The sequence below is a fragment of the Acanthisitta chloris genome, unplaced genomic scaffold (genome assembly GCF_000695815.1).
Source record: "Acanthisitta chloris isolate BGI_N310 unplaced genomic scaffold, ASM69581v1 scaffold19992, whole genome shotgun sequence".
NCBI classification, from domain to species: Eukaryota; Metazoa; Chordata; class Aves; order Passeriformes; family Acanthisittidae; genus Acanthisitta; species Acanthisitta chloris.
In genome coordinates this window covers 15,717-31,685 of record NW_008660105.1, presented here as the reverse complement: position 1 = coordinate 31,685, position 15,969 = coordinate 15,717, and the positions used below count along the sequence as shown (strand labels likewise).

Sequence of the window (15,969 nt, the reverse complement as noted above, 5' to 3'; positions counted from 1 at the left end):
AATACTGAATCCAGCAGGATTTGGCTAAATAATACAGTTTAAATAAACTAATCTAAAGGAACACAGTGTCCTGTAAACATCTGACACAAACCACATTGCATTCTGATGGGATGGCTATACCTTCTCTATGCAGGAGAAGCACAATTTGACTGGTGGTGGGTGTTAACAAGGGATGCAATCTAAAGGCAACGTTCCTGTTCTTCAGTAAGGCTTGTAAAAAATTTGAGCAGTGTACGTATGACAGCCGGTACAGTTCTGAAATCTCTGGAAAGCTCTTAAGTTTAAAAAAGCCTAAATGTTTTAGGTATAAAACACACATTGAGAAGATGTCCTTCTAAATTATGTGTAAAAGTGTCTGGCACCAGAAATGACCACTTGGCATTATTATACCTAAGGAAAAAACAAAGAATCACTCAAGACAAGTGTCCCTGAACTGCGGAGGAGAAGCAGCTGATTAGGTTCCTTGGTGCTGTTCTGTCCCTCTGGGACAGAAGTCATGAACACACACTCTTTAAGCTGCCTGTACTACATCAGTAATATATATATTATATATACAGCATGCATATATAATATATATATTTGCATACATGTTTATTTTACCTCAGTCTGGAATCATGTAGTTTCATGCAACACACTCGCCAGGAATCAAAACTATTAATTAGATCATAGCTGGTGTAACTTTAGTATCACATCTTTTATGATATAGCAATTTAGCATTGCTCAGCAATCAACTCTGACTAGAATCCTCATCTTCTTTCAGTCCAGTTCACATGTGTTGCCTCTATCACCCTTTTTTTTGGCCACCTTCTTCACAAAGTGCCTCCACTCCATGTTCAATGCAGAGACAACTCCGTCAGCCTCTGAAGACAGCTCTGTGCTGCTGGCATTGAGAGAATAAACTGAACTGTCCTGTGACCTATTCGGTAGCAGCCATAGCCCATCAGTCCAAAAACTGTTGCTTTTAAGACAAATCTGAAAATCTTACTTGAAGCTGATGGAGGAGGCACACTGAAACAAGAGATAAAAGGCAATATTAATATCTGCATAGCTGGAACCAGCAAGCATTTTCCAACCAAAAGAAGGATCTGTTCTCCACTACCACCTTATAGTGCAGGAAACTGTCAGGTAACATGCATCATGAATGAACAATGTATTCTTTCATGTTCAAGGGCTACATACAAATTAAATTACAACAGTCATAAAAATGTCACTAATAAAGTCTTTTCTACTTATGTACAATGCTAAGATGCTCGATGGCTAAGAACCTTGACTTGTCCATCACCCTACCAAAATAACTAGGTCAGTATCAAGACTTCTTGAAGAATACTAGAAGTGACTATTGTTTGTTGAACTGTTTGTAACATTACTATGCAGATCTCTGCACAGAGACAAAAGTCAGAAGAAACACAGGACACAGCCTGAGTCCAACACCTGTACAGCCAACTTACTGTCATTCAGGGTTATGAAGGAAAACAGAGCTTGGATAACACATTTCAGGACCTGGTCAGGTTTGTGCAGCCAGAAGGTCTGGGGCTAGGCTGGGCCCTGCACAGCCTCAGAGTGATATTCTGGCAAGGTGTACCCTGGATGCCAGGCAGGCTGACCAGCCCACCTGCAGCTCCTGGTGTGAGTGTGTGGACACTGAGCCTCTGCAGTGCTCTTGGCCTATGGAGCTCTGCAGAAGATAGTACTGACAAATCAGAGATGCTTCACATGAAGCTGTCTCCAGTCTGGCAGGTATTGCTGGCGTTGAGATCTTCACAGAGCCACCTGGAAGCCTTTGCACTGGCCACCTGGAACCAGGAGGGCAGATGGCAACACACCAGCTCTACCCCTGCCTTCAAGCAGTCCTACTAACAGTGTATGAAGCAAACAGTTAATATCACACCTGCACAATCAGGCTGGCTTTGAGAGCACAGCCACATGTACACACAGCCCTGCACCCTCAGTAACATGCTCTGCAGCAGCTCAGCTGGCCCTGCACCCACAGCATGACTCCCTGCAACTCAAAAATCCTCACAGGCGACTCGCAGGTCTCTACATGTCATTTCAAAGAAGCCACAGGTTACCATTTATTTATATCTAGAAAATGTTTCTAATGTATTCAGAGGAAACAGGTTACAACAGTAAAAACATTATGGGTGCTCCCAAACCAGGTCAGATGTGCCAAGCTTAGGATACAACCGGACTGGGTTTAGATCCATGTGCTCAAACCAGGGAAGAGTTACTGCTGTTAAGGTTTTGCACATTAAGGCAATATACAGAAAGAGTTTTAATAAAGCATATGTATTGAAAAAAGTATAGTGTAAAGGCATCTCTTTATGCCTTCTTACATGCTCCTCTACCTATTCTTTCTCAATTCTAATCCATTGCTGCACTTCAAGAAAATCAATTCATAACTAACAGTAAGGTCTGCTCAGAGACAGGTTCAATGCATGAACTTAAAAACTGGAACAAACTGATAAATGTATATGTTTTTATTCAGACAATTTCCAAGTTCACTTTGCAACTTGTAAAATCTAACTAAATACCTGTAAAAGTCTTACAAACTTTTCTACTTAGGGCAGTGACAACCACTAATACACAAAAGAAAGCCCTAACTCTGCGCTGTACCTGCAGTGCAACAGCATGGGGGTAAAAAAGTTTAAAACAAGAAATGAGTCTCCAATATAGCAATCTTACAAATATCATTTGCTTCATACAATTTTAGAAAGTCAAGTCAATGCTACACTAATGTCTTGTGAAAGATACTTGTAACCCTTCCATTCAGTTATGGCACTGGCATGGAAGAGACAATCAAGTCAGAGCCTAAACTTTGATGATAAAGACCATCTATGTAAACCTAAAGACGTAATCAGGCTCCAGGCTATTCAGTTCTGTAACAGTGACAGAACCAACATCAACTACACAACTGCATGGATTTGGACAACCTCATTTTAGAGGTTATTTGTGAGGGTGCAAAGGAATATGGACATCTAGTTTGTGACTTCAGGTGAGACTTATACATGGCCAGGCAGAGCTTCTGTACATTGCCTTCTTGGATCCAGACAAAAAAAAGTCTTCCTAAATCGTATTTTAGATGCCTGAATACACCATTTAAGCAGGTCACAGTCTTTTCTGGTTTTCATAGCCTCTGAAGAGATGGGTGAGGTTCTTACATAAACACAGTAAATAGATGTGGTAAGATAAAGTGTCAATATCTGAAAGGCTCTATTATCCTAAACCACCACATACCAATACTACCAGGTCATACTATAATCCCTCCTGTATTTCTGAAGTCCTGAGCTTTGTGGTTTTATAGGATACACAGAGTCTGAATATTCTGGTTCTTCAAATCTGTCTTTTATGAAGCACATACATTATTTTAATAGATACTCTGGAGCAAGAGTTCACTGTATTCATGGCTTCAATCAGCCCATATTTAGGCATTCACATTAAACCAAGTCATTACTCACATATACAGTTAAAAAGAGGCTACAAGCAACTGTGACACTAAGCTTACCAGAGCCAGCAGTGTCCTGGCACAACAAAAGCTTTAAATCCAAGTTTATATTTACCCAAGCTAGACTGGAAGTCTAGTTTTGTATCCATGATCTTCTACAACCCTCATGTGAATTCTCGTTTTAAAAGATTTAAATGAAGATCAATGAATTTTCTTTCTAGACAAGGGCATATTCTCATCTTCCCTCCATATTCAACAATATTTTTCCTTTGACATTTTCTTTTCCTTTGCTGTAAGCAATATCTGCAAGCACTGGGCAGCAAGTCAGTGAGCTGACAGTAGTGATGTTTCTTCAAGCTGTGACAACCAATCAAAAAAACCTCCAAAGAAACAAGTTACTGCTGTCTCTTAGCAAGAGAAGCTGTTACATCGACATGTGGAAAAGGACAATTGTTACCTCATTATTTCCTGTATGTTTAAGTCAGAATTCCAGTTCTTCTCAATTCCAGGTACATGCCCCATTCCAACAACACCAACCACAACAGCTGGGATGTATCTTCTAGGTTCAGCTGAGAAAGTGAGATGGAGAAAATGGAACACATCAGTAAAAGAACTCATTTCAAGCGATAAATAAATAGGCAATGTGTGAGGTTACAAAACTGATTTTTCCAAGATGTAGGGTCTCTTACTACGAGGTATTAAAACCCTGTTACATACTCATCTCACCTACTGACTCTTATGTTGAAAGTCTGAAAAAATCAGCATGGTTTCTGGACTGTCAGGAATCATGTCCCAGCAAACAGACGTTGCCAATGCTCATACTCCAGCCTCAAGAGTGAAAGTTTCAGCAGATGCAACCTAAATTAATTTCTTTCCTTCTCTGTGTAGGCCATGTTTCTGTACTGCTTGTCAGGAACAGCCCTGGTCTTTGCTACGTCTTGAAGAGAGAGCTTTCTCCACCACTCTGGGCAGTGGCAGCTGGCACACATCCAAATTGTGACAATTACTGGGCTAACAGTTGGAGAACAGCCTTGAGGCCACACCTATCCCTGTGAGGTTTACTGCTGCAGGCCTGGCCTCAGCAATGCCAAAGGTCAGACCAACCCTGTGCAGCAGCTAGCCAGTCACCATCAGACCACTGCACCACACGCCAGCTCTCACCCTCACCTCCCATCTGCCATCCAAATTTCCTAAGACCCAGTGGAGACCAAAATGTTCCTGGAAGTTCTGGGATTACCTCTTCTTCAATTCAAAAAGTAGCACCATGCCACAATAAAAATAATTCACAGAAAACTTTCAAAGTAATAATAATCAGGCTGCTTTCCATGGGGAAAATTATACATAGTACATAAATAGAAAATGTAAGTTCCACTGTCTTGCTTTAAATACGCAGAAAAAAATGCAAAAATGTGAAGGGCAGCTACCCTCAAACCCAAACAAAACTGCATGGAAAACACTAGAACTATAACACATTTTCAAAATCATTTCTTTGGACTTGCTTTTTCTCAGTCTATTCTAACGTTGCTCTAAATCAGAGCTGCGACCACAACAGAAGTTCTGCACTGATGTGATGACGAACAGTACCTTCTTAAGATATTTAATAAGAGGCAACCCATACTTCAGTCTGCTTGTCCATAGGAAGGGTGTGCAGACCACATATGGCAGCAGAATACTTCCACAGGTTAGAGAAATGCAATTATTCACTATGCTTATACCTCGCACAAACACGCGGTCCCACGTTTATTACTGCCACACCATCAGGGTTCCTAGCAGCCCAATTTATAAGAAACAAAGGTATGATGAGTACTGAAATCAGAGAAAATCAGTTTAGCAAGAAATTCCTGAGTTCCTGAGCAGCTACTGATGACAATGACTGTGGTGAGATAACAGGGAGAAGCGAGACAGAAGACTGTTCCATGCTGTGCTGTCATACTGGATCACTGCCTTCGGAAAAACTTGTCAGACTGAGTATTTTCCAGTTTTAAATAGCACAACAAGAATCATAATTTGGAGCCTACTGCTCTAGGTGTTTTCAACAGAAGAGTAATATCTCTTTTTAACTTTTTAAGCACTGTATCTTATGTGACATGTGGCACTCATGAACAGAACATCCCACGTTTCCTGAGAACTGAACTCCGGACCAGTACACAAAGAACATCTTGCTTTAAAACAACTACCTTCTGAAGCTCGAGGTAGTTCTATCTGCTTGGCTGCTTGCTTCAGCATGTAGGTCAAGTAAATATCTCGTTCCGAGACAATCGTTCGATGAAGATCAGGGAATTCTCCGATCATTTCTGCCATCATCTGCTCCAGTAAATCCTTCTGTTTGCATTTCTCCACATCATCTTTACTGAAAGAAAGGCTCAGTATCTGTTATGCTTTTAAAGGCCAACACAGACAAATCAATGAATAAAAACAATTGGGCATTATACATATTATTCACCTAAACACATGCTCTACAGTTCTCTCACCCAGGTTTCCTTTCCAAAAGGAAACAAACTCCATAAACCTGTAAAACTGGATACCTAACAATGCCTCTGAAGTGAGGGAAAGGGAAAATAGAGAGGTCACTTGCCTTTAGCCAGTTCAACTGGATTTTCCCCCTTCTCACTTTTAAAGCTGACACCAGGTCAGCAAAAGTACTAGGGCTTCAGAGGCAACAGTTATCAGGGTGCCTCACTTTCAGTGTGTATCAATAAGCTTAGAAGAGCCAACACAGAGCACTCCTGAGGAAGCAGATCTATCATTGAACACACACAGGTTCTACTTAAGAAACAAAAAAACAAACACAGCGTAAGGCATAGTCTGAGGGGATGGAAAGAGATCTGCCAGGTTCCTAGTGTCAATCACAGGTCTTCAGCAGGGAAGTCAACGTTATAAACCAGTTCCCAGAACAGAAGAATAGAAAATGGGCAGCAAGTGAAAAACAAGAACTGCAGGAATAAATGTAATGAGCTTTTGTATTTTTTATAAGTGCTGCAAACCTTGTGTTTGCACCCGTAGCTGTGGTACAGTCACAGTTTGCAGCAAGGGAATTATTTGTTTGTGCATCACTGTCTACTGAGGAATGAAGTCAAACATGCTTCCTTTAGTTTCCAAGATGAAAAGGACACTACAAATGTCAACAGGGCGACCCAAATGCATTGCTAGCTTTCAACACATCACAGAAACATCAACAGACTGACAAAATTTTGATGCAGCATTATTACTCCATTTTTCATAGAACCTCATGTTGATGGCTGGGTACACAACATCCCCTCCCTCCACAACCTCCCAATTATAAATACCTTTCCTTTTCAACACTTATCCACATGCTCTGTTTAAAAATCAACTGTATGACAACTGAGATGTTATGGCCAAGCTTCAGTGGGAAGCTACTGTGCATATACCATAATTATCTTAACAGTGCAGTTGAAAACCTAAGTTTTCTTAGGATGGATAAAGAATGGGAGAAAATGCACAGAAATATATCCTCCAATGCCCCCCCAAAGCCTGCAAGTAAGTTTCATACTGCTACTAGACTGGTATGAAAACTTACTTTGTGCATGAACTCTAGTTAATAGCTTGAAAGAGGGTCAAACTCATCTTAGAGATTAATGTTAACAGCAAGTATTTACAGGAACCGACAATTAAGTAAATGCTAAAACTGGAAAACAGAAGGTTTGATTGATACAACTACAGTTTGAGTTCTGGCCCAATTTTAAAAGCCTATAAAAAATGCCATCTATCACTGCATGAGCTGTGCAGAGTTCCAGTCACAGGGTATGAGAGAGGCACTGAGATTCAGGGACCAAGTGCACAGAGAATCCATTTCTGGCACATCTGCCACCCCTGCATGTCTGGGAGGAGCAGACTGAATTTAGAAGGGCAGCTGTGCATGTGTTCTCACCCAGTTCAAGCAAGCTACACATACCTACTTATGGAGAGAACATGCAAACTTGGCACAGGGATGTCTCTGAAGGGCAGGGGAAATCAAACTGAGCAAGAAAATAGCTGTCCAAAACACATTACTGTAAAGCAAGAGTTCCTAACAATGTGCTTTTGTAAATGCAATAATCATTTAAAGTCTGTGGACAACATGTCGACTCTTAGCATCTTCTCTTGTTCCAAGAATCTGCTCTGACAGCAGATTCAGTTCTCAAGCTGCCTTGGATCCAGACATGAATTAGCACAGAAGGCCCAAGACCTTTGGAAATCTTAAGGACATATAAATAAATTAGCATACTTAGGTGTTTACTCTCTTCTATTTATGATAACCACACACAGTAGTGAGGAAGATTTTATTTTCAGCATTAAAAGAATTAAAGTTTTTTATAAGTACACTAGGAACTCTCCAGCACCAAATCTTTCACTTCACCTGGAAGTAATGCATCAAAAGACAATTAAAAAGAGAGCTGGAAGGAGACCAGAAAAGTAGCTTTCTTTTCAAAAACACATGTTACTGTGGGGTAGCTTGTATATTTACCTTTCTTAATAACTTCAAATTTCATTGCACCAGGCCAGGTACCCTCACTACCCCTTTAGTACCCTGGGTACTAAAGTCAAACTGAAGAACTGAAAAATTCACTTCAATAAACTTATGGGATGTTTAACCATACCTGATTGGGTCAGATAAGAAGCAAAGGCACCAAGCAAGCTTGACTTTTTGCCAGAAGGAAAGTGCAGCAATTGCTCTTTTAAATGTAACAGGGATGGGTCGGTCACCGAGATGGAATTTACAGAAAGGTACTTTACTAGCCTGAAAGAGAAGACACAAATCACTAGTCAACATTTCATACTGCAGCACAGTACACCCTTATTAAGGGAACATTAACATTTGTTTGTGTTATACAGGGTATCTTAAAAAAGAGCAAGTGGTGTCATTCTTCAACATAAAAATGTTTTGACTTTGCAGTAAGTAACATTTACAAAACATTACTTCATAAAGGAATAAATCAGCTACATGATGCAGTACGTATTACAGTAAAAACCATTAAGCTGTAATGCCACACTCTTAGGTTACTTTTACTGAAGCAGAAAGTTCTGCTTATTACTACATAAGGTGAACAATGAGGCTCAATGTATATCTGGGGCTGAATAAAGTCTGAGGTAAAATGACTGTGATCATATTGCTTTTACCTAGGATTTGCCAGGATCATTAATCTTCCAGTTTGTCATGGTAAAATATATTCAAGAAAGAGCTTACGACACATGAACTGATGCCAGATACCACATGATAATGTGAGGCAAGGCTTGGCTGTAGCTCACACTAACAAATTTTAACACAGCACAGAATTTCTAGAAAATTCTTTCCTCTGCATAGTTGTTTAAAAATTTCAAGCCGCCACTTTAGAATAGGACAGAGAAAATTTTTTTGCTATCCCACTTAAAATGAGATACACTTAAAATGTTTCATTTTGGCCCAGAATACTCAGGGAAAAAAGAAAACTTTTTCAGGGCTTACTCTTAGGGGTAAATACACCAAATTATTCCAGATTCTTTAACAGCAATGTTAGGTCAGAGTTCCTTACTAGTACATAACTTACATAATAATAGCAAGATACATTCTGCAAGGTGGATACATACAGGGAAAATAAAGAGTAGTGTGATAATACAGCTACTATTTAGTTCCAGGTATTAAGACCAGAAGTAGTACAAAAGGGAACGTTAAAAAGACCAGACAGGACCAACAGACCAGTCAGATAGTCACTTCCCCCATCTTCTAGATGAATGTGTTAGATCTTATTAAAGTTTTAGAGCTGGTTTTCACAGCCTGAAATCCTGACACCACCAACAGTGGGACCAGCATAGATATCCAGAATTCAAAACCAATTATTTAAAATGAACTAAATTATTAATAAAATGACAACAAGTGCCATCAGAAATATCTTCAGGGAAACCCCTTATTGTTTGAAGCCTTTTTTTTGGAGTTGCTTTCGTACCGCTTAGGGCTACAAAGTTCTGTACTTTTGAGTACACTTTGAAGCTGAAAGTGATTCTTACTACTACACTGGCTTCAGCAAATGTATGGCCAGAGTGCTCTGATCTAGTCAGTAACAAAGTGATTTTATTCAGTTCGACTCTGAGAGCAAAAGGCCAGTTGTCTGACCTCAGAAAAGACATTTCAAGTTCTCACCTCTTTAAAAGCCTCCCTGAATTCTCCTCCTGGGGCCATTCCCAGCTGATCTGTGATGTGAGCAGAAACCTTCAGAAGCAGCATTTGCATCAATCCAGACATGACTCCATTCTGGCAGAAGAGGGAGAAAAACAGAAACAAAAAAGAAACCAAGAAGCTGTGTGGAATTTCAAGAATGAACTGTTCATAGTAATGAAAAAACACTAGTTATTTTCATGAAGAAGCAGCACTGCAGCTACATTTTGGAGCCAATTCACTGATCAATTCAGCTCGTATCCCAGTTTTTATCAGTTTGCTTCAGTGTGCTGCCAAAGTATTCTCCCTTCAACAAGGATATGGCAGAGTACAGCAAAGGAACAAGGGCAGCCAGACTTATTTCAGTCTATATTTACTACATCTGCTAGAAGAAAGTGACTGAATAACTTAAGGGCATAGAAGTTCATACTGTGCATTTAATTTTTCTTGATCTGGATACAACAAAAAGTGACCACAAGAGTATATTCCGCTGAATGTACAGTGAATAACATGTCACACAGATACTGAAGGGCACGGCCAGTGGTCATGGACACATCCACAATCCTGGAAAACACTAAGCTGAGGATTGGTTACATTAATAGATGCAGAAATACAGAGAATCTAGCATTGTGCAAGAAATTGTACATAAGACATTAGAGAAGGCCTCAGAGTTCTGAGCATGACTCACTCCCACAAGCAGACTGAAAGCCCTCAAGTACTTTCTGAACAGACTTAAAATCAAAACTTCTTTTTAAAAAGTAAAAACTCTCCTATGTATATTTATGCCTTCCCTGACCTTTTATGAAAAGAATGAAAAAACATCTCATACCCATTCAGAGCTGTCCCTTCCCTCCAGCTCTGGTTGTCCTCAACAAGTTACTTTTATGACTAAGACTCAGTGAATGAACATTATCCGTCCCAAAGCATAACCTGTACCTCGGTTACATAATCTCCTCCAATTTGGCATCAGCTAACACTGGTGACACTACCAAAAGGGGTGTTCCCCCTTCACTTAATTTCCTGCTATATCACCGGCTTCATGCAACTGAAAATGATGCTACATGGGACAGTCCAAGTTAATATAACTGCTGGAAGTTACCAGAGAAAGGTTCTGGTCTCTATTTCTTGCTCAAATGACCCACCCTGTGCCAGAACCAATGCATGTGTGACCTCTACAAAGGCTGTAGGCAGTTTCTGCAGTTAAATGGACTCAAGAGTCACTGAGAACCAGAAATGGCAAAAGAGAGGGGCTATTTTCAAAACCAGTTGACTACCTGCTTTATTATACTACAAACTAGCAAGCATGGCAGGAATTTAGGTGCTGGGCTGCCGAGGAGAGCTGAGGAACAAAGAAGGCAGTGAGAAAACATGTTTTCAGCATCCCTGAGAACCAACTAAAGCACCTGGAAACAAGAGCTTCCACAAGTGCAGAGAAGACACACACACACAAAAAAAAAAAGTAGGATAATGCAGACTGAGGTTATTTGCTGGCTGATCTCCCCTTCAGGATTGATGCACTTGCAGTTGCATTTTAACACTGTGACAGGAAGATTTATCCTGCTGCCTAACAGAGGGACACAAAAGTGCATCCGAGTCAGCTGTGCTCTTAACCTGCATAAAACTCGGTGCCTGTCATATTTGTTTAGCATCAAGGAGATAAAAGGTGACATACAGCTGTATGTGCCACAACCAGCAACAACTGGTCAAATAGATACTGTTGGGGATAAAGAGCAAAATGATGGCAGCAAAACAGTAAAGGAAGTTATTATCAATATCACATCATTCGGTGTTAGATAAAGGAAAGCTGACCACAACAGAACACTAAATCCTGAGTGGCTGACAATAATTTCAGAGGTTAGATGCAACAGCCATTAACACAAAGCAATGTACAAGTCAAACAAAATTTCGCTGCAGAGGGATGCAAAGCTATCAGGCTCAGGAAAGAGAAAGCAAAACACCCAGTCCAGTGTTCAGCAGAAGTCAGAAAGCAAGAAGACTAAGGGAGATAACTCCTGCCTTGAAAACAAGATAATTAAACTAGAAAATGTGCAAAGAAATACCAAACATATGAGAAGAGATTAAACATATGAAATACTCATGAGGCTTGGGGAAGGATGACTGAGGAAGACATACTCAGACACCATGACTAGCATGGGAGACAGTGAAAAGGACGAGAGAGAGGAATACCCAAGACAAGTACAACTCTAAGTTCAAAGGCCTTTCGCCACACATCTGCTATTTGGCAGCAGCCAGAGAGCTTCTGAATCAGATAAATCATCCACTGAACTAGGCTCAGGAACACTTATATTATGTATGGGAACAGAGCCTATGGAGGGGGCACTGGAGCTGCTCCAACTTCATAAGCCACAGATCCACCACTCACTACAGAAACAAACTATCTGTACTTTCATCCACAATTCTTCTTTTAAAAATCCTAGTTCCCATGAAAGAAGCCAGCACAGCCTTGACACCTGGAGCCTGAAACTGGATTTCCTACTGCTGCAAGCACACTGGAGGTTAGACTTAAAAGCAGAAGTGAATGTAGCAAGTGAACAGCAGCCTGCTTCTGCTCATATGGACCTACTCATCATCTACATTATATCCATTTTATTTACCAGGATAACCCTGTGGGTAACCTACACACAGTGCAAAACGAGAGCTTTTTCACTAGCCATGAGTGCTAAAAGAACCAACATTACAATATACTCCTCCAGAAGTAACTTAAGACAAAAAGAGAAGGTTAAAGAGAGTGAGGTTGAGCTAAGATTTTGCTGTCAACAATCCACTTTCTCTTCTGCCCCAGAGAAAGGTTTCTCAACTTGTCCTCTGTGTTAGGACTATCAATCTTACAGCCACAGGGGGATGACACACAAGCCCTGTTCAGACTGACACAGGGCCATGGTATGGACAAAGAAGGGACAGTGGAACCAGGAAGCCACGGGAGAAGATCAGACAAAACCAATCTTACCAGTTTGGTTTAAGCTGTTACTGTGCATCTTCAAGTTATCCACATTTGAGCTAGATACTAGTCTGCACTGTGTTGCTTTGCTTAACAGAAAGCAAAAAGATACTTCTGTGCAAACAACAAAGGGTTCTGAATTTCGAGAAGGGGCTAGAGGAAGCCTGTTTTTAACCCGCAGCAGTTTCTTGATAAGCTGTGGATATCAGTGACTCATTGCAAGTGTGTATGTTTCGTGTTAACACTCTGCTCAGTTTCCAGCTTTAATTAAGAGCAATGAAATGCAATTTTACTGCTTAATATTATGTAACTGATTATAAAAAGACAGTTTTCCCCTTGACTTCCTAACTCAAGGATGAACATTGCAAGCAGTTTTGACTTTTATTGTAACTTTTGGGCCTAAATGCATGTTTTAATTACAAGCAATTAAAGCATAACCAAGCACCTTACCAACGGGTTTGATTTTTATTAGAGAAAAACTAAGAACTACAATTTAGCATGAGACAGTTGGACTGTTCTTCCTGGTTTTCCCAGTATAACTGCTACGGAGTCAAAGAGGAAAAGGTTGGGCTTTTTTTTTGGTTGAGACTATGAAATATGTTCTTTAAAAGGCACAAAGTCGAAATCTTATTTGCATTATCCACGGTGACAAAGGAGACTAAGACTGAGCTGTAACAATAGGAAGAATCCTTGTATTGTTCTCTGGCTTTGGAGCCAGCACAGTCTGCCTTTCCTAATGTCTGCACACAAGATCACTTCAAGCCTTGGTAGGAAGTGGTAATTACAAAGCTGCCAACATGAACTTACATTGCAAAGAAAAAAAAGTCAGCTATTTTATTTTCATTGTTCTCTTCCTCTTAACAGAGAAGCACAGCAAAAACTGTTGCATCTAGCTTTGATATTAAAACCAAAGGCTTCTGTGCCTGTTTACAAGGTCAGAAGACCCTCAGCTATGCTGCTTTGGCTGTTGTGAACATGCATTTATGGCTACATGCACCAGAACAATCCACTTTACCTAAAATAAACGGAAGGATGCAGCAATTCATGCAATATGCAATTGTTTTGCAATGTTCTTTCCTTTGATAGGGCGTAAATAAAGATAACAGGAAAGATGCATTATTGCCTAACTTTGAGTCTGCTCTGAGACACTGTGCGCGCACACACACACACACACACACTCCCCCTAGACTAGCCCCTGGCCACTGTGACTGTTTCTGCATGGATGCATATTATATTTTTATGAGGGGTACAGTCCTGGAAATTCCCCAGTTACATCACTAAAACAATTCCGATATACAATTATGACACAACCAAATTAACAATCTATGAATTTCTTCATCCAGCTGGGCATTGGAAACTCTTTTTACTACTGACCACATACTGCCATTCTAATCAAGTGTCCTGTCATTTTTAAGTCAACTTTGTGCTGTTTCACTGTGCCTAGCTTAAAATGACTCAAATATATGCTAGCAGGGTAAAACTGATAAAATACAGGACATGACTTGTTTTGCACACACATCCCAGGCATGCCAATGTTAAACTGCCAGAGCAGTTATAATATTAATAGAATTCCACACTTTTCAGTCCATATTTTTCAAAAAACTCCCTCAAGGCCTACTGCCAATTAGAAACTACTCAAAAGACAAGTGGATAGGAATTAAAGAGCAGTACACTAGGATGAAGAAGGAATGCAGCTAAACATACAATACCAAAATTAAGTGCTCCTTAAATAGCTGTGATATAGATGCAGATTGCAGGAATAACAATCATATTTAAATATATTAGCAGAGCATTACAATTGCGAAGTTAGACTTGTGTCCTGCAAATGGAGCAGCTGTTAACTGCAGGAGGATTCCTGCCAAGGTCAACAACTGCCCAAACAATCCCATTATGGAAAGGAAGTTCTCAATGCTCCATCTGAAAACAGAAAATACCCAAACCTAACTTTGCTACTAACTCTCACCTAGGTCAACAATATTAGGTTCCCAGCTGGTGAGAACACTGGTTTTGGTTGCAACTTGACAAATTGTGCTTAACACAAACCTATCATTCTCACCTGCTTTATAGCTTGTTGAAGTTTTTCCAGATTTATTTCTTTGGCTTCTTTTAGTAATGTCTTTTCGTCCATCTTTAACATAGAAACTCTGTACTGGCATAGTTCCACCACAACTACATCAGGCTGCACTTCTTGTATTGTCTGAAAGAGATTAATTTATTTACACTGCTTTAGAAGGGATAAACAGAAATGCAGCCAATATCAATACTTTAAGAGAAAACAGACTTAAAAAGCACATTGCAACAATGATTTTCAATTTAAAGAATAGTGGAATAGTAAATAAGACTTCTCCAAACAGCTATGTATTGAGAAAAACATTAAGGCGAGATGACAGCAAAATGCCTTAGTTACTGGATACTTTGGACAGGAAGATGGAGAACACATGGTGCTGGGGAGGGGAGCAGAGAAGAACAACTTGGACATTAATCTTTTCACATTCACAAAATTGATTTGACCATACTCTGTGATTATTCACAATTTGAGTTAGAATACACTTTGTAAGAACCAGGGCTGATGATTCTCGCACAGGATTCCTTCCCCTCTAGGCTCCTGGATAACAAAGCCACTCTAAGCTGCAGACTTCAAATGAGGTGCAGCATGAAACAGATCCTACTTTCACTAGGGCTTCAGACCTATTTGCATCTTGAGAACAGAATCCAAGTTTGGGGCGGCATGGTTTTACAGCCAAGTATTGTGCAAGCAATGTGAACTTCACTAGTGAGGCTTCTACTTTCAACACCAGCACTGTACATGCATTTCTTGTTTAAGGACAAATAAAAATATCTGGAGATGGGAGAGCAATGTATTGCATCAAAAATTACTATAACGTCTGCCTCTCATCCCACAGTGCTTCTAGCCCTCCAACAGCCGACTACAAAAACCAGAGCCTGGAGGTTACAGCACAGAACCAAGTCAGAGAGCTGGACTTCACTCTACATTATAAACATGCCGCTGAAGCGCTCACATTTAGCATTTACCTTCACTACATCCTTTTTGCTGCTGTCACTGAAGTGAGCTGTTCCAACCACATATACTTTAGAACCATCCTCAGTGTCAAGCTCAGTGACAGTGCTTGGTAAAGCAGGTTTTTTCTTCCTCTTCTTCAACTTCATCTCCAGAAGAATTTTAAATGCATCAGCATCAGCTATAAATGTAAAGAAAAACAGAAAAGAAAAGCACACATGACATAAAGTGCAGGTAAGTAAAACAGAAAATAAAAATGTCGCCACTAAACAGCAGAGCAGAGCTAAAAGGCCATTGATTTACCACTGTAATCTTACATTCAGTTCTGAGGCTACATCATTGAGAGTGCCATCACTGGAGAGGCTGCCTCCAAGCATGGGTCTCAGTCCAGGTTTCCTACCCTGTGGACACTGGGACAG

The 15,969-nt window shown here is 40.2% G+C and overlaps 1 protein-coding gene across 1 annotated transcript in view; it reads right to left on the bottom strand.

Moving 5' to 3' along the window:
- Positions 1-670: 670 nt before the first annotated feature.
- Positions 671-15,969, bottom strand: part of TRABD (TraB domain containing) — a 19,881-nt gene continuing 4,582 nt past the window's right edge. The window contains exons 3-9 of the mRNA XM_009069703.1: positions 15,565-15,731; positions 14,588-14,728; positions 9,558-9,668; positions 8,041-8,180; positions 5,620-5,792; positions 3,900-4,011; positions 671-1,008 (exon numbers count right to left, since the gene is read on the bottom strand). Of these exons, the coding sequence (XP_009067951.1) occupies positions 834-1,008; positions 3,900-4,011; positions 5,620-5,792; positions 8,041-8,180; positions 9,558-9,668; positions 14,588-14,728; positions 15,565-15,731 (1,019 nt within the window). The 3' untranslated portion in view covers positions 671-833. The remainder of the gene's footprint in view (positions 1,009-3,899; positions 4,012-5,619; positions 5,793-8,040; positions 8,181-9,557; positions 9,669-14,587; positions 14,729-15,564; positions 15,732-15,969) is intronic.